The 19,854-nt window shown below is 48.5% G+C and overlaps 1 protein-coding gene across 1 annotated transcript in view; it reads left to right on the top strand.

The window, feature by feature from the left end:
* Window positions 1–19,854, top strand: part of LOC119457496 (BTB/POZ domain-containing protein 7-like) — an 83,364-nt gene that overhangs the window by 22,697 nt on the left and 40,813 nt on the right. Inside the window, 4 exon segments of the mRNA XM_037719082.2 lie at window positions 551–574; window positions 576–744; window positions 6,896–7,282; window positions 10,697–10,905. Coding sequence (XP_037575010.1) covers window positions 551–574; window positions 576–744; window positions 6,896–7,282; window positions 10,697–10,905 — 789 coding nt within the window.

Below are 19,854 nucleotides of genomic sequence, written 5' to 3'. Positions count from 1 at the left end.
TTGGAAATTAGAAAAAGTTAGCAACAAAATGAGGCCAAAACTGTCAACTCCTGAGCAAGAGTTGTGACGAAGAGGATGTTTAATTAATTGGAAAACTTGGGACGACAGCAATGAATTCTTACAAAGGGTTGTTAACGGCAACGCAACATCAAGCTGAAGTTACAGAGCAAGGAATGTAAAATGAAAGATGAGCAAAGAAAAAAAAAAAGCGTGGAAGAACAAAAGAAGAAGCAGTCACATTTATGGCGTTTTTCGGTTACCATCGAATTGTGCACCACGAATTTTACCTCAAGGTCAAATGGTCAATGCAGCTTTTTACATGGGGGTCTATGTACTTGATATTGTGAGGTAGCTTCTTAGCATTGTCCAGAAGTTCCTTGAGGGGCATTGGAGTTCTGCCAGTGTTTTCTAGCAGTACAGGGTGATGGTTTTTGAGATTCACTAAACATATCTGGTCTCATGACTCGGGGCATGCCTCGTGAATGCTGTTGGCAGTAATTTTGTTTCCTTTTATCCAGCAAGCACTGCATGATCTTGCTCCCTGCCCCAGATGGTGGTGGAGATGGACATTCCATGGCGTTGGGGTGGAGCTGTTCGGGGACCTGCTGCGATACCTGTACACGGGCGAGCTCAGCGTGGCTGGAGAGGCCGGCAGCAGTGCTGCTCTCTCGACATTGCTGCGGTTGAGCGAGCAGTTTGGAGTGCCAAACCCATTGGCACTCGACCTTCGGAGGATGCTCGAAGGTGGACCTCTTTCCTCGAGGAATGCTGAGAATACTCAGGCACACTCGCTTAATGGTCAACCACATTGACACGTGTACATTGTTGATAATTTATTCGGGTGACTATTTTGCGCTGGCTGTTACAAAGCTGTCACTCGGTGCCAGATGTGCCTATATGTATCGAAAGTTTCCTGAATGTTGTAGCCGATTCTATGGATTCTTGCCTAATGAGATTGCGTACACAATGCAACTAGTGGTGTGCATGCTGGAACATACCCGAGCACCATAATGGAATATACGATGAGTCATGTATGAATATCCGACGTACTTCACTCATAGATCAGACGACTGGGCTTGCTGCTTCGTTGGACTTTGAGTGTTTCTCTGGGCACAAGTTCGGCCCAATAAAGATTTAGATTTCTGACTCAGTTTTAGCACTGCCTGGTTCTTTATCATGACCAACATATTACAGTATATTGTTTATGCTGCCGAATCTCGATAATTCGAACTCGAAGGGGCCCAAAAACTTGTTTGAATTAAAAGAAGTTTGAATTAAAGGAGGGACTTATTTTTGAAGTATTAGAGCGCCATAGCACGACATACGAACGTTGGGAGTCGTGAAATATCACGGGGGGCGCAAGCACATAGCGAGCGAGGGCCATGAAACTGCCCACCTCGGCCAACGCTCGCTTCCCGATAACGGCAGAAAACGAAAATTCAGGGAGTGGGTGGCGCCGGCACGGCGATGGGCGCGCGTGAGGACCATCGAAGGTGAGGGAGGAGGGCGGCAGGGAAGCGGATTTGGCCTCGGCAACCCTGTTGCTTCGGTGGTTCCCCTTGCACTCCCTGTCAACTCCTCGTAGCTCCCTCCCCTTCGACTGTCTCCGTGCGTACCCGCCACCGCTCCCGCCGGCCTGGCACCAGCCCGCTCCCTGAAGTTTCGTTTTCTGCCATTGAAGCGAGGCGTTGGCCGGCGTGGGCAGTTTCGTTGGCCGGACTAGGCCACCACCGTTGCTTCCCTCTGCATCGCAGCATTGGCTGAGACGTCGGCACGTACACATGTGTTCCGGTGCGACGCAGAAACGGCGACTTTGCCATTTGAGAGAGTGAAATTTCCGCCGGGGTTCTTTTTCTCTCTCTCTCTCTCTTTTTTTTTTTTTTGCTCCGTGCAGCGTTTAGGGGTCTCGCCTAAGCTTTTCGGAGCAATGCAGTCGGAGGCGCTGCCACGTGATTTGGCGCGCTGCTGAGGGGATTGTCAGTGCGCGGTAAGTTCAGATTAACCGTCGCAAATGCTTTCGCGTTCGAATTACCGGGCATTTTCGCCCATTGGAATACACATAACTTTGACAGGACCACAGCGTCAGTTCGAATAAAGCGGAAGTTCGAATTAAGCAGTGTTCGAATCAACGCGATTCGACTGTAGTTTGCTAGCGCTTTAGTGTCTAATCATTTTCTTAACCCTTTGAAGGTCGAATTTTTTCATAAACATCATGGCCCTGTGGTCAATTTTATTTATTGCAGTTTCCCCTTTTAGTAAATGATTGAAAACTCATGAAAACAGGAAAAATTTATTGCAAGCAATAGTTTGTCTGAAAATCTCTTAAGTGCACCAACAGCATATGCACAAATACACTATACAGTAAGAGATGGAGTAAAATATCCAGCAAAATTTATGGGTATCAATCTGTTGTCCCAAAAACATGTTTCATCAAAGAATAAGCACCTCAGAAATAATTCAGAAGAAAGCTTGATCAGTTGCCGTGAGAAAAGGCACCGTGCACGGCTATACAGAAATCGCGACTGTGCAGAACGCAGTGTACTGGAATGGGTGAACCGCAACTGAAGCCAAATAAAAAGAAAACCGATAAGTAACTTTGGCCACGCCACACTACCGGAAATGTAATAGCGGCGACCGTAAGGAATGATAGCATCTCCTCCACACACGCCTTGAAGGTAGCAGACAATGTGCATGCGACCACGTGATCAAGTGTTCGGATGTAAACGAGTGAACTTGTGCGCACCGGTGAGCAGTAACAAACTTTCAAATGACCTTGGGTGACTTCATAGAGATGGCAGCACCACTCAACAACCAGTGGTGTCGAATACACAGGAAATATCAAACATAAGATCGTTGCCATACATGTGGGACGGACGTATCAGTGTCGCCATACATGTACGTCAAAAATCCTGAAAGGGTTAAGCAGTAGCTCTCCTATGTTTGTGCGCAATGCTTAGTAGATACACAAGAGGCTGTGAGGTGCATAGAGAAAAGCTAATGTGAGCCAGGTGCTGTTCACTATATTTACTCTGTTATGATTCGGAGAGACACAGTATGATTCAGCGTCTGATATCGTGTCCGGCCAGTACAATTGTGTCGGACACCGTATCGTAACGTGTGCCTCCTACTTTTATTGTGATAGCAATTATAAGGACACTCCAGGCACATTTTTGCCGACGGTGCCAGCGATCGCACCTCATTCTTCCGCGTTCAAGGAAGGTAAACGGGGAGGAAACACGCCATTTTCCGTTGCACGCATGGTGGCCTGAGGGAGGAGTGGGAGGGGGGGCTGCACAGCAGCTGTGCATTGTGTGGCCACGCGCGCCCTGTCTCAAAAGCGATCTGCGTCGGGGGCTGAGTCTAAGTGCAACGGTGGCTTAAACCCTTGTGCGTGCTCCGTTCTTGCCACTCCGTTTGCGTTGAAGCGATATGCAGCACGAAGGTCACTTTGATCGCTGTTGCTGCCGCGCTTCCTCATGCCAGCGTTTTGACAGCGAATGTCCGCGGTCATTGAGTGTGAGCTGTTCATGTTTGCCTGTGCGCGCTGACACCATGCTAGTTAATTTACATAGTTAGCGAATGTTTGCAAGTTTATACTGCCGATAAAACCTTACCTCGTATAGCTGTCGACGCATTTGCTATCGCAATCGATGGTTCGCCTTTTGGGCAAAACTGCAACTTTTTTTGAGGTGGTGGCTGCAGAAAAAAAATTGCTCAGAATTTTACCCCACATAATGAACGCACGCCCCAACTTTGCACATATTTTTCGGGAAAATAAGTGCGTTCACTATGCAAGTAAACACTGTATCTGAACTAACGCACACTTTTCTTCTGGGAAAATGGGTTCGAAAATTGCCTGCGCGTTACAATCAGATGTGAAACCAAAACCGCATTCATGGTGTTGGCAACATCCTACTATCAGAGGTCGTCAGATGCACTGCCATTGCCATCCCCAAATGGCTACAGAGCACAATTTTGTGAAGGTTGCTGTCAGTTGATTTTGTGCTTGACTACGACCTTGAGCAGTATTTTTGGCCAATAACGTTCGGATATACTATCACTTTCGTGAGATTTCGCGTGGCTCTGCTGTGGATGCACTGGTGTAATTGGCCGCCAGAGTTTCTGGCACTCTGCAAGGCTCGCTTTCTGCGCACAGTGCAAGGAACACTGCCAGACGCATTGACAAGTCCGATGCAGAATCGTGCAAAAGTGATAGTAGTACAGTACAGACCACTTATAGCGTAACCGCTTATAGTGCAGGACCAGATATAATACGGTCTTTTTAGACTCCCATTAATTTTCCCATAGCACTGTATGTATACGCGTATCGCTTATAGTCCAGTTGCGGGACACGAAATACCGGTTATAGTGCGGCTGCCTGGAAGTTCGGCAGTCAACCTAGATGGCAAACGCTCCCCTCAAGCCACAAATGTTGTATTTACTCGAATATAACGTGATCTTTTTTTCTGATAAAACAGGTCCAAAAATTGCGTGCATGTTAGAATCGAGTACGACCTTAAATCTGCGTTACCATATAGCCGTCGGCATTTCAAAATGGCCGCCTCGCACGCGCGTCGAGCCTAGCTACCATAGCTTCCTCCATGTGCTGCAGTACACGTGCTTAGGGAATAGTCTACCGTCTGTCTTCATGTTCTCTGCGTCTGCTCTATCAGCATGAAGTACCGAGTTCATCATGATGCCGCAATTAAAAGGACAGTGATCATGTCTGCGAAGACGGAGGAAAATTGGGCCACATCACGGGCATTCGGAGAATCAGAAACTTGCGTTTGGGACTGGTGCAAACAGAAGGAGAGGATTTTCGCCAGCAAAGCAATGCGGAACGGTTTCAGTGGACCGAAGCAGGACGTAATCTGCGACAATCCACTTCAGCGATATGATCGCCTTGGCCCTATCTTGAAAGCAATCTGCGATGGGGAAAGTCCACCGCGCGCCGTGTTTTCGCTGCTTATAGGTCGCGTTGAAGCGAGAGGCATGATAGCACGAAGGTCAATTCGCTCACCACGCTTCGTCACTCAAGCGTTTTGACAGTTCGTTTCCGTGGTGAACGAGCGAGATGTGGTCATGTTTGCCTGTGCGTGCGTGACACCGTGCTTGTTAATTTATTTAGTAAGCAAATACGGAACCTTGAGCACGGTGACAGCGATGGCAGAAATGCGCCTGGAGTGTCCATTATCGTAATAAAATAGTTGTTTTGGTTATAGTGCGGTACCTCTTATAGTGTGGATATTCGCGACTCCGGAGACTTGCGTTATAAGCGGTCTACACTGTACCTCTTAAAGTGACCGCTTGAGAGTACTGGCCCTGTATGCATAGTATCTATGGCCAATAAAGTGCAAATGGTGACGATGCATTGCTTCCATTATGAAAAGTCAAAAAAAAAATTTTTTTCCCTTACTTTGAAGGTAAATGATGCACATCTGCTATATACTATATACTCGAACCTCATTATAACCAAATGGCATTTAATGGATATAACGAAGTACATGAAATTCCCCTTGACATTTCTACCATGTATTTAAAACCTCTTTTTAACCAAGTGAAATTGTCGTGCCAAAGGATATAACGAACTACATTCGTTCTCTGAAACGAACTAGATTCGTCTCCGAAACCAAAAAATACTCGACAGTTGCGGGCCGAGTACATCGCTTTCCACGGAGTTCGTCACTCGTTTGCCGCAGCATTTCAAAACTCCCACGTTCCAACGTCGGACACGTCGAGCAACACAGGTCTTTTTCACCGCCACGCGTAAGTGCACACCTGTGCCCAAGCATCAGCTCACTGTCGCACTTCTCCACTGGCTGCGGGAGCCGCACCACACTGCGCGTCTACGCATGGCGATGCACACGATTAGTGCGTTCACTTCTGCGCAGTGCTCTGCGCAGGCAGGCGCAGTGAGACGTGGCTTCCGAGATATCCCCGACGCAATCTCGGGGGGGGGGGGCATGACCGGCAGCACCACGTGCTGCTCGACAGCAACAGGCCAAGTCGAAAGCGGACGCCATCGCAATGGAACAGAGGGCAGCTATATAAAGGCTGTCGCGTCAGGTGCTATGTCCAGTGTTGCATATGCCAAAGATTCTTTTGTTGTTTTATTCCAATTTCCTTGCATGCGGGGCCATGTAGCTGTTCTGTGGGCTGCAAAGCCATCTTATTTCCATGTTTACCCGCCGTGGTTGCTCAGTGGCTATGGTGTTGGGCTGCTGAGCACGAGGTCGCGAGATCGAATCCCTGCCGCGGCCGCCGAAATGCGAAAACAACCATGGACTTAGATTTAGGTGCACGTTAAAGAACCCCTAGGTGGTCCAAATTTCCGAGTCCCCCGCTACGGTGTGCCTCATAATCAGATCGTGGTTTTGGCACATAAAACCTCATAATTTAATAAAAAATTAATTTGTTTCCATGTTTACAATTGTGCACCCCATTGGGCATACGTATATTGCAATAAATTGTAATAACTGATGTAACGAAGTAGCAGATATAAGAAAGTAATTTCAGCTCCCCCTTCAACTTCGTTATAAGGAGGTTCGAGTGTAGTTTTATTTTATTAATCAGCCGCGTGTTACAGTCGGGTGCATCAGGTGCACTTTTGTTTTATTACTTTAAGCCCACGAAAATTGGGTGTGCGTTGTATTTGGAGGTGTGTTAGAATTTGGTAAATACGATATATAAGTGCTTGTGTAAGAAGTCACAGTCTTTTACTATGCACTATGATGATCAAAGCATGCATGAAAAGCAGTTGCTGAGTTTTGAAGCTCGGTGTCTGTCCAGTGTATACCTCAATTGTTGTTTAATCCAGATTTAGCACTGGTTAATTGATTCATATTTTGCAATGCTTGTAACCAAACTGACCCAGCTTTTCGATTGATTGGCACAGGTGGACACCTGGCGGACGCCAGCCTGGTGTGGGAGGTGCCAGGCAGCGGAGGGGGTGCGGAGCAGGAAGCCGAGTTTCCCTGCCACAGGGCAGTGCTGGCAGCACGGTGCCCCTTTTTCCGTGGAGTGATCCAGCGACGGACTACCACTGCTAGTGGCAGCAGCGGAGTGAGTGAAGCGGGAGGGACCACGCCCAGCGGTCGTATGCGTGTCGTTCTCGACGCCGGCGTGGTTCCTGTGAGGCATGCGCGTGTCCTGCTTTGGGCTCTGTATCAGGACACAGTGGACTTGTCCATGCTGCCTTGTTCATCTGGCGGATCGTTGGCCGACGAGTTTATGGAACTTTATCAGGTGGCACGGCTCATCGAGGTGGACTCGCTTGCTCAGGGTGAGAAGCGAGTATATTTTGGAATCTTGTTTAGTGCTATTGGTTTTAGTAGCTGCCTTATGAGAATAGGCCTAGTCACGTTAATCTGGCTTCGCCGTTTGAGTCTGCAGACGCTTGCCGTAAAACTTTGTTGCTCCTTAAATGACTGGGAATCTGAGTAGCGTAAAAAGGACTAGGACAGACGTACACTACGACACCCATAGGGCTAATTTCCAGCTGCTTGCTTTGAGAACACACACATTTTTACATGGACACCATTGTACATGTCCAATGACATTAGATGATTCAAGCATGGCACACGTATGTGACCATTAAAGAAGAAGAAGAAGAAGAATTTTATTTATTTATTCACGAAAATAAAAGCACACTAACAGGATATACAGAAGGAGGTCCCAAAGCTCAAGGCTGTAAGGGGACCTCCTGTTCTAATAAGAACAAAACAAATTAGGTTAGAGGAAATGCAGCAAAGTTGTAAAGTTGTCTACAAATAATTACACACGACATCTAAAGAATTGAAACATATAATACTATACAGAATTACGCTTTCAACAAATAAAAAGTAACAAAACCATTCAGGGTAATGCAAATGAAACAAAGAGGTAGAATTGTTAACATGTATTATTGCAAGAAAACAAGTAAACTGAAAACATGGCATAACGCTGTACAGAATTACCATCTTGTAATGAATTAAAAACAAATCAAATCAGGGGGAGTGAAATGTAGCCAAGGGGCAGAGTTTTAACAAGTACTGACACAAGGAAAGAAGTGGACTGAGATGTGGTGAAATGTTAAACAGATGTAATGGTTTACACATAAATGAAGCAAACAACATGTTAAATTACATCACAGCATTCACAAGTTAAGTAAATAGAAGAATAAATGCTTTTTAAAGCTGCCTATACTAGAAGACAGCTTTATGTCCGTTGGAATACAGTTCCAGAAACACGTCGCTGTGAACTCAGAAGTGAATTTACCATAATTAGTTCTGATTTTAGGTAATAAGAAGAAAGTCTGTTATTGACAGAGTGGCAGGGACAGTACACATTTGTCTGCTGTGGTGGTTCGTGGATGCAGGCAGCAGAGGTACCAACAAGAAAAACATGTACAGTCGAACCTGAATACAGTCGAGCCCGACTATATCGAACCCGTTTATATCAAATTATCCCGTACGTCGAACAATTTCTAAACACGGTAAATTTACATTGAGAATATATAGCAAAAGTTACTGTTACATCGAACGAAAATAGCAATGACAACCGATACATCAAACTCCATGTGCTTCAAAAGTGCCCCAGCAAGTTGGCTTTCCCTCGCGGTGGCGGGGAAAACTGCCGGCGCCACCCTAGAAAAAGTGGTTTAGACCTGGCTGTGCACGGGCGAACACCCCCCTGCAAAAAATTATCCTGGCCTGCTCGCAGCGCTTACAGCCAATCAGAGGCCGTCGTGCTTTCTCCGAAGCGTGGAGGGGCGGTACAAGTGAGCGCCATTTTTTCTTTCTTTATGCTTGTGTGCCTGCTGCTGCCTCTTTTCCTCGAGTTCTCATTCAGCGTGGTCCGTGCTGGTGGTGTTGCCTGTTGGCGCTCTGTGAACTTTCTTGGCACGCTGTCGTCATGGCTTGTGCAAAGAGGCAGAATTTGCCGTTCGCCGCGAAACTAGAAATCATAAATCGGAGTCGAGCGTGGTGAGAAGAAGTCCGACGTCGCCGCCGCGTACAAGACACCCCAAATTCCGATGACAGCACTGAAGACACCGCAGGTGTTTCCGCTGAAGTTTGGAGTGAGCTGGCAGAGTTCCTGGGTGCTATCGACGGATTGACATTCGACGAGTTTGTCAGTGCGGACGGTGATGTCGCCATCATGGGCCAGCTACAAGATGAGGACTACGCTGCAGACATCGTGCCGACCACAAGCCAAAGCAACACCAATAAGGAAATTGATGATGGCCCGTTGCCTACATACTCCGAAGTGATTAGTGCACTTGCGTTGGTCCGGCGCAATTGCGTGAGTATAGAAGGCCGCGGCCTCAGCTGCTCCGACTCGTTGGACAACGTGGAGGCGTGCGTGCTGTTGCAGGCAGCGAAGTCGTTGAAACAGAAGCAAATCCAGGACTATTTTGTTCCAAAGTAGGGCACGCAAGTAAGCCACCATATTAATAAAGTACTTTTCTTATTGGTATGTGCCTTTGCGTCATCAAATCCTATAGCGGGCCTATATCGAATTATGCCATATATCGAACTAATAAACATTTTTTGGCGAGTTCGATATACCCGGGTTTGACTGTATATCAAACAGGGGTATCTCGAATTATTGCTTATATGGAACTCTTTTTATATCGCAGTGAAAACCACATGCATTTCTAACTTTTGTATCAAACGGGGTCAGGTGTGATTGAACTTTTCCGCCTCAGACCTGCGTGTCCTCTCGTGACAGGCGGTAGGCTTTCCCGCAATGCACATGAAGATAGCAGTAGTGTAGTAAGCATTTCCGACTGCTACACACTAGGCTCCATGCATGTATCGATTGAGCCGGAAGCGCCATTTGACCGCATGCGCTCTGGTGAAAGGCTTTCCCGCAACACATTTCAAAGATAGCGGTGGTGCGATGAGCGTTTCCGACTGCTACACTCGGCTGCATGCTCACATCGATCGCGCCGGAAGCATCACTTAAACATAGCGGCGCACACAGGCGGCGGCTTGGCTCGTTTGACAGTGCAGCGCATTTGATGACTCCTTAGTGCTGCTGCTAGGCCAGTTGTGGTTATTATGGTGTGGTCTGTGCTGTGTGCGGTGTTGTGATGGCTACAAACTGGAACAAACAAACGTCACTGAAGCTTTCGCCATACCGCGGAGCACTTTGAGCATTCCACTCGAAACGAAGAGCGACATTAATTTCGCACTGTTTAAAGTTCGATATATCCGTAGTGGATGTTGTTTTGTTTAATGTAACCATACTTTTTGATATATATTCTCATTGTAACTTTACAATGTTTAGAAATTGTTCGACATAAGGGATAATTCAACGTAAATGAGTCCGATATAGTCGGGTTCTACTGTAGTACCACCCTGTCCGCAGGCTTGCCTCAGAAACACCGCATTCTCATCCCGGCTGGTCTGGTAGCACCATCCCAGTTTGTCCCAGGTTCACCGCGTGTATGTCCTGGCTAGCCTGTGTGAAGATGGGTTTGCACAAGGCTTACCCTACGAGCGACGGTCAGGAAAGGGCACGACGCTCCTCCGCTCCGCAACGCACAAAGGCGCTATGGCAGGGTTCGTTCCGACACGGCGCAGCTGCTTCGATTGTCTCGCGTGTTAGCTGCTGCTTTACCAAGAGCCAGGCCAAGTAACCAGATTTATTGACTCTGTCTTAGACGACCTCCGAAGTGCTGCTGCCGCACTCCCCTGACGTTTTCACGCAGCCTGCGAGGATGCGCTGGTGGAGCTGCTGGGCCCGGACACCCTGTGCGGAGTGTTGCAGTGGAGTGAGCAGCCGCACGGCTCACCCTGGGTGCACCGGCAGGCCATGGCTTTCCTGGCTGAGGAGTTCTCAGCACTGGCAGCGACCCCGCTGCTCTTCCAGCTCACCAAGGGCCAGCTGCTCACCCTGTTGCAGTCGGATTTTCTGCAGGTACACGCTGCAGCAGTTTGAGAGATTATATACAAAAAGCGTGAGTGGACGGGTTGGTGGCGCACAGATTCCGGTAACCAAGTACTTCACTGCAGGCGTACATTTTCGGCAGCAGCGCACTTGTGAACACGATGACGTTGCCTTTTTACAGTCTAACCCACTCATAATGCCAGTTTTAACAATATGTCGGATATAACAATGAGCAGCTATTGCACCGTCAACTTTTGGTTGTGTTCTATGGTAAAATAAACGGCTTACTACAATGATCCCATGCTGCATTATCGGTCATAACAGCTAAATCTGACTACTGGATGTGTGCACCGAATTGAAAAATGCCACAAAATTCTTGAAAAAAGATTTTTTAAAAATCAAAAATGCTAGCCACTTTGTCACACCTGTCTTTGTGCTAGGTGCCCCACATGGCATGCTTTCATCGCATCGCCGGCCTCGTGCGCCTCTCTCCCGTCTACCTTCTGCCCTCTTGCCACTGTTGGAGGGGTGGAAGGGAGACGGCAAAGGGGGCAACAAGGGCATGCCGTGCGGCACAAAGACAACGTGTGGCAAAGTGGTGTGTGTTATTTTTTTTTTTTTTTCACATTCCTTTTCTATTCGGCGCAGATACCCAACAGTCAGATTGAATTGTTATATTCAATAATGCAGTATGGGAACATTGTACAGTCAAACCTCATTAATACGTAGTCAGCCGGGAACAACGTTTAGGTACGCACTAAACAAATGTATGAGTTAATCGCCAATGCCAGTTTAGCGGCTACTTACCGGCGGGAAAAGAACTATGTCACGCTGCTCTCAAACACACGCACTCAGACAGGCTTTATTTGCTAGTGGGCAGCAAAAAATCGGTGATCTTCACTTGCCGCACAGTGGTGGCGTTGCCGCGACGACGGCATCTTGGAACTCGATAAGGCCGCTAGCCAGTTTGTCCATGAAGCCCCGCTTACAAACTAAATTAACAAGCACGGCGTAACGCGTGCACAGGTAAACATGAACTCATCTCGCGCGATGACTGCGGAAATTTGCTGTCAAAATGCTGGAGTAAGAAGGCACAGCAGCAGCAGCGAGCGTGCCGTCCCTCGCTTCAACGCGAACTAGACGTCGAAACACAGCGCATACGAAGCCACCGGCACTAGTAGCACTTAGTCTGCAATTGCTTTGAAGATGAGGCCCGCGCAGGCATGCACTTTTTTCACGTCGCAGATCACTTTCAAGATACAGTAACTGCCACCGAAGTAACCCCCCAAAGCACGCTTCCGCCCCGCCTTTCTCTCGCTTTCGTGCGCGCGAGATTGTGCCGTAATCGTCAGCTGACCCTCGCAATCTTTCTCTCGCACATACAGCGTACGGTGCGCGGCGACGATGTTCATGTTTGGACTTTATATGGAACCTCAAAGTGACGTCCACGGTGACGGCAGAAATGCGCTTCCCAATAAAATGGTATTCTGCGAGGTTACTACTTCTGGGAATTTCTTCGCGTTACCGAGTGCTAATCTCGAAGGCCATGCTATTGTGCGCAGCAATCAGCAACAGCTGTATGAGCAGGAAATACATCATGGTGGCCATCTTTTAAGTTCGCATCGCTGGCGACTCTCGTTCGGGCGTCGCAACTCAAGTCTCGAACACCTGTGCACATGAGATTTTGCCGATTTTGTGCCTGTGCGTGTAGAACAAGAAAGAAAAATAGTACGCACTAACCGTTTAGTGGGCAATGAGTGACTACGACTTAAGCGGTCAGCCAATACATGGGGTTCAATGGGGGCGGGGTGAGAGAAGCTTTGCGGCTACGTTTAAACCGCAATTACACATTAAGCGGGTATGTATTTACGAGGCTTGACTGTAGTGAGCCGGTTATTTTACCATAGAATACACACAAATTTGCACAGTGCAGCAGCTACTCATCGTTGCATCCGAGTATTGTTAAAACCAGTAATGCTATAAATAGGTTCAACTGTACTACTTTGTCTGAATAAAATGGTTGAATGTTTTTCCCCCCTGCTTTTTTTGTGCAACCTGGCTATAACAATTATTGGTAGGGGTGTGCAAATATCGAATACCACTGAATCGAATCGAATAGTGAATGTTCTAATAATTTGATTCACGAATTGAATATCTACTACAGTAGAAACCCGCTGTTACGTTCCGGGGTTCTGCGTTTTCCCGGCTGTTACGTCGTTTTCGGCCGGTCCCGGCACAGCTCCCATAGAACCCAATGCATTGGTAACCTCGCTGTTACGTCGCAACTGTGGCACCGTTCCCGCATCATGCGTTGCGAACTGCCACCTCACGTTGGCCCGAGCGGCCATTTTGACTTTTCATGTCGCTTGGCTTGGTTGCTTGACGATGGTATTGGCCGCCCAAAGTTCCTGGGGTTACACTTATGATGTATTTTCGGTTTCCGCCAGCAAAAGTATGGCCCTTGAGATCCGTATTTGTTATCTAAAGATGGTGTCTATGACGCGTTGCGGCCCTAAAATTGGTCTTCGTTCATAGATGTCCCGTATAAAGTCCAAGGGCGATGACGCTGTCGCCGCGCCGTATGCTGTGTATGTGCGAGTGAAATCGTGCGAGGGGAGCCGACCACCGCATCTAAATCTCGCGCGTGCAAGAAAGAAAAGCAGAGAGGAAGTGCGCCTTCTTCCGTTGTGCTCGAGGCACCGGCAAGGGAGCGAAGAGGAAGGAATAGCGGGCGGCGTTGTACTCTGGCATCAACTGCATACTGCACGGCGGCGCGCGGTCGCACGGGCCGTATCTTGAAAGCGATCTACGTTGGGGGCAGAGTCTAGGCAGTGTAGGTGCGTCAGCGGCTCGTAGCTTTGTGTGTGCTCTGTTTTGGCGCTCAGTTTGCGTTGAAGCGATAGATAACAGAATGAAGGTCACTTCGGTCGCTTCTGCAGCGGCGCTTAAATTCTTCATGCCAGCGTTTGACAGCGCGCGTTCGCGCTCATTGAGTGTGATGTGTTCATGTTTACCTGTGGGTGCTGACACCATGCTTGTTAATATAAACCTGCTTATAACGAACCTCCATATAACGAATTCCTGGATATAACAGTTTTTCTATTCCCCGCCGATACTCCGTAGAAGCACATGTATTTGAGACCTCTACGTAACGAAGTGGCAGCGGGAGACCCCCTCAAAATAACGAATTTTCCCCGCCGACAACCTAAAGATTTCGCCCCAGATTTCGTTATTTTTGCGCGAGCAGCAACTGGAAGCACCTTCTCCGCAGCGACGGAATGCGATGCGACGGCGTCGCGCTTGGCGCGCTCGAATTCACGGCGACTGCGAGGTGAGATCGAGCGCACGTGTGCGTGCGTGCAAGCGTGTGCGAGGCGGGCCTGCGTCCCTCGACCCGGCGATCTTGCCGCCGCGGGTGTGAGCTTTCCCCCTCCCTTCATTCAAACCTGATCCCGCCGCTTGCTGCAGCTGGCCTAGCCCACCAAGGCGGCACTCTCCTTTTCCTGTTGATGTTGCCGAAAAAAGAAAGTTTTTTTGCAACGTGCTGACAGCCACTCTTTGGTTACTGCGCAAGTCTCTGCGCTTCACTAACCTGACACTAGTTGACACTATACGGCGCTACGACGCCATCGTGTCGCTCGCCCTTCGTTTCCGATGCCTCGCGCTTGTGCGAAACGACACACGTCCACGCATCCAGTACCTGGTGTGACATTCCAAGGATGAGTGCTTTGACGAAGAAACGAAAGATATTGACTCTTGAGGACATAATGGCCATCTTGGACGCCGTTTCTGGAGGCCAAAAAAAGAAGGATGTAGCTGCCAAATTTGGCATCTCAGCTAGTTGTTTGTCCACAATCTTAAACGCGAAAGATGCGATTCGCAGCGCTGTGGAGCGTGGCACGGACGGCAAGAAGTTGAAGTCATCAAGATACGCCGACATCGATAAAGCTGTGTTCACATGGTTTATGAACATGCAGGCACGAAACGTACCCATCAGCGGCACTGTTTTGCAGCAAAAAGCGAGGGATTATGCTTTCATCCTGGGCTGCGATGATTTAAAAGGCAGTAACGGGTGGCTCGAAGGTTTTAAACGCAGGTACGGGATTGTCAGCAAAGTGATCAGTTTCTTTTTCGAATTTTCGTGCCCAACCTGCATATAACGAAATCCTCTTTATAACGAAGTTTTTCGGGAATTTGTCAATTTCGTTATATCCAGGTTTAACTTAGTTAATAAGCGAATGTTTACAAGTTTATATGGACGTTAAAACTACTATTCTTACATTGTATAGCTGTCTACTAATTTGCTATCGCAATCGATACTTCGACTGTTGGGCAAAACTATGACTTTTTTTCACACGTAAGAATTAAAATGACATTGGGTGCAGTTCAGCACTACTCCCTTGTCTCAATTTTTCCTGTTTCTCGGCGCTTGCGTATCCCGGCTCTTACGGGTTTTTGTTACGGTCCCGCGAATAACTTATCAGCGGCGTTCTACTGTATTTGGTTTTTCGAATATTCGAGGTAGAGGTGCCCGTGCAGTGCCATATGCACCGGAGAGCCCCTCTTGTGCACCTGTGTATTGTATTGGATACGCGGCGACAATCTTCACTTCCACAGCCGTCAATCGAACCCGCACTCGGGACTGGGTTAGATTAGAAAGCAACACTTTTTACGCAATTCATAAAATATTGCCGCAAAACACAGTCCACTATTAAACTGAGAGCTTCATTGGTATTCAGTACTGACAACATAAACTCATTAATTCATTAGTTTCACAGGGGGAAAAGCACTTGATTGTATTCAAGAGAAATTCTGTTGATAAAAAATATCTTCCAGAGCTTCATAAGATACTAGAAATGAGCTGTAATCAGTGCTGGCATATTCATTTGGTGTTACCCTTAATGAGTAGACCGTACTGTATATGTTCATGTCTATGTACCTGTGTTATTGATAGCTTGATACATTCTTGTTATGCAATGCTAGGAGATTCCTGAGCTTTTTTATTTCCCCAAAATTTGTAAACATTAAATTTTCTAAAACACTTTGTGATATTCAATATTCAATTCAATATCCGGCTTTTGTTTATTGATTCAATTCGATATTCGACTTGAAATCTGCTATTCGGTATTTGTACACCCCTAATTATCGGGTATAACAGTGGGATTTGCGTGGCACTTGAATGTTGTTATGAGTGTCTTCTGTAAATGTTTTTTCAGTCAGAACACTCATGGTACACAAAAATGTTTCTGTAAGGCATTGCGATTAGGCGAAGCGTGAAAAGATTACATTACCAGCGTTATTGCTGCTGTATACCTCCCCGGTGACCTGGTAAACTGCAAACGGTCAGCAATTTGCAGACAAGCTGAAGCTCTCTGTTAACAGAGGAGCAGCAACAGACAGTCTGTTGCTGCTACGGCACTGCAGGAAACTCTTGCAGCCATTAAGGGCCCATTACAAGGCTTTTAAGTTGTCTGTGCACATGGAATCTACATTGCTGAGTGTGCCAAATTTTGGGATGGTCCTAGAGCTCACTTGTTACAGGTCTTGTTTTGGTGTTCTCAGGTGTTTAGTTTCAGGGAAATGTCCACTCTCGTGAGTTTCTAGTGCCAGACGAATTGGCATCTTTGTGTTATACAGTTAAACCTGGATATAACGAAATTGACAAATTCCCGGAAAACTTCGTTATAAAGAGGATTTCGTTATATGCAGGTTCGGCACGAAAATGCGAAAAATAAACGTTTACCGTATTTACTCGATTCTAACGCGCCCTCAATTGTAACGCGCACCCGTTTTCCGTTTTCGTCGAAGCACTCATCCTCGGAATGTCACACCAGGTACCGGATGCGTGGACCCTTGTCGTTTCGCACAAGCGCGAGGCATCGGAAACGAAGAGCGAGCGTCACGGTGGCGTCGTAGTGTCGTATAGTGTTACAGTAGAACCTCGCGGTTACGTTCCCGGGGGCTGCGTTTTCCCGGCTGTTAGGTCGTTTTCGACCGGTCCCGGCACAGCTCCGATAGAACTCAATGCATTGGTAACCCCGCTGTTGCGTCGCAACTGTGGGACCGTTCCCGCATCATACGTTGCGAACTGCCACCCCGCGCCGGCCCGAGCGGCCATTTTGACTGTTCATGTCGCGTGGCTTGGTGGCTTGACGATGGCATTGGCCGCCCAAAGTGCCGGGGCGACAACTATGACGTATTTTCGGTTTCCACCAGCAAAAGTATGGCCCTTGAGATCCGTATTTGCTATATAAAGATGGTGTCCATGACGCGTTGTGGCCCTAAAATTGGTTTTGGCTCATAGATATTCCGTATATAAGGGTACGGCCACGCTAGCGGCAAAAAACGCGCGCGTCATGCAGCGAGCGGCAAGTTGCCGCGCGTCACCGCCTTGCCGCGAGGCTGGCACGCGCGTCTCCCCGCGCGGCAGCGCGATAAGATCTCCCGCGCTCTACGAACGGGCGAGCAACACCGCGAGCGCTCGTTGTTTCATGCGAGAGACGACGATCGTCGATTGAAAACCGGCGCGGACCGGCGGCGTTCCGGTTGTGATGGCTCCGTGACGTCACGCTCGTCGCTCTTGATTGGTTCTTCATCTCGCGGCATGCGGCATTTGCCGCAGAAACCATTTCGCGCGGCACGTCGCAAGACCCCCGATTCCTGCCGCTTTTGCCGCGCGTAGCATGACGCGTTGCCGCGCGTTTCTGACGCGCGTTTTTGCTGCGTGTTTTTGCCGCTAGCGTGGCCGTACCCTAAAGTCCAAGGGCGATAACGCAGTCGCCGCGCGCCGTATGCTGTATGTGCGAGTGAAAACGTGCGATGGGAGCCGACGACCGCGTCTAAATCTCGCGCGCGCAAGAAAAGCAGGGAAGAAGCGCGCCTTCTTCCGTTGCGCTCGAGGGACCGGCGAGGGAGCGAGGGGGGAGGGATAGCGGGGCGGCGCGCGGTCTGCGTTGGGGCAGAGTCTAGCAGTGTAGGTGCGTCGGCGGCTTGTAGCTTTCTGCGCGCTGTGTGTTCTCGGCGCTCAGTTTGCGTTGAAGCGATAGACAACAGCACAAAGGTCACTTCGCTCGCTTCTCCAGCGGCGCTTCCACACGCCGCCAGCGTTTGACAGCGCGTGTCCGCGCTCATCGAGTCTGATGTGCCACAGCGTGTACCAGCGCGTCGGCAACATCAGCTGGAAAAGGAGAGAGTGCCGGCTTGGCGGGCTAGGCCAGCTGCAGCAAGCGGCAGGATCATTTTTGAATGAAGGGAGGGGGAAAGGTCATGCTCGCGGCGGCAAGATCGCCGGGTCGAGGGATGCAGGGCCGCCTCGCACACGCACGTACGCACACGTGCGCTCGCTTCGCATTCCATCGCGGCGGAGAAGGTGCTTCCGGTTGCTGCTCGCGCAAAAATGACAAAATTTGGGGCGAAATCTTTAGGTGGTCGGAGGGGGAAATTCGTTATATCGAGGGGGTCTCCCGCTGCCACTTCGTTACGTAGAGGTCTCAAATACATGTGCTTCTAGGAGTAACGGCGGGGAATCGAAAAACTTCGTTATATCCAGGAATTCGTTATATGGAGGTTCGTTATAAGCAGGTTTAACTGTAGTGACTTTCTTGGCACTGTCTGAAGACATCTTCTTTGGCTTTGTGCGCCAGGAATGTCGTCACACGTAGACATCAATGTGTCTTGTGCTACTCACGTGAAATCTCGTCGGAGTGATTGCATCCTTGAAAGTGATCGGCCAGAAATGCCCCATGTGGAATGCGACTCAAGTACAATGCCAAAAAGAGGCTAGCATTTTACATAAAATTAAAAAGTGATGCTTCTGTAGGCCACCCATTGGCTTGCCCTCTACATTGGTGCTGTACATGACTGCTATCCCTGGTTATTATGCATACCTCACATGAGCCTTGCCTTTCTGTTTTACGTAAAATTTAGGCCAGCAGGCAGATTCACAAGAGCAGCGATAAGTGTTGAGCACTAGGTGAGAACCTGTCTTTCTGGATCAGGAATAGAAAAAATAGAAAGCAAACTACAGTTAAACTGAAGTATAACGAAGTATTTAACTTTTTATAACTTCTTGTCCATAGAACACCATGAATGTTGAACCTCAATATAAGGAAGTGTGTTTAGGTACGATTTCTAAATTATAATGAAGCTTCAATGCCGCCCCTAAGGAATACCGAGACAATAAATGGAAACTTCGGCGAACACAGATAGTCAAATGGTTGAATTGCATACGGCTGCTTGTGAACACACCTCTTAAATTGCATGCTCTGCAACCGAGAGCAACCGCTGTAGTGTAGCAGCGTCATGTTCTCTATAAAGTGCGATAAGATTTCATCTGCGCTGTATGCTTTAGTGCGAGTGAAAGCGTGCGAGGGTGCACCAAGAAGGATGGTGGGTTGATCAGTGCCATCTTCAGCTGCCAGCAGGGGAAAGGGTGGAGTGAGCTCACGGTGGTCAAGGGCAGGTCTCCTTTCCTAGCGCACTGTGGCTGCACATGGCTGTCAGCGTGGCTGAAGGCAGAGGTAATCTGCCGCATGTGCCAAGACTGGGCGAGCTGAGGTGACATGGCATCGTGCACTGTCCTCCCTCGCGTTTAGCGCTGGAGGTTGTGTAATCTTGAGTTTTGGAGACTCGTTGAAGCGAGAGGCAGATGGACCATCCTCTCCCCGCTTTTTATGATAACGTCGCCACACTGCGCGCGGCACTATTAGCTGAAGGGCAGAGTGGATACGAAAGCATGGCTGGCTTCGCTTCATGCCACCGATGTGAAAATATTGTCCACACAGCATGAAACTGTATCTTTCTGTCACAGATTAGAGGGTGTAGCGTAGAAGCGGCAGCGCGCAACAAACTGACTTTATGCTTCCATGCACAACATTGGCCACCCAAGCAGTGCCTATGTGGCGCTAGTAACTGGTTACACTCCTCTCCCCTTCGATTTGTGTCCACCTTCAGGGAGAATAATGATGAGGAGGTTTCCCG

Source organism: Dermacentor silvarum, chromosome 7 (genome assembly GCF_013339745.2).
Source record: "Dermacentor silvarum isolate Dsil-2018 chromosome 7, BIME_Dsil_1.4, whole genome shotgun sequence".
Taxonomy (NCBI): domain Eukaryota; kingdom Metazoa; phylum Arthropoda; class Arachnida; order Ixodida; family Ixodidae; genus Dermacentor; species Dermacentor silvarum.
The sequence above is the reverse complement of the archived record's forward strand: the minus strand, read 5'-3'. Positions and strand labels throughout refer to the sequence as shown.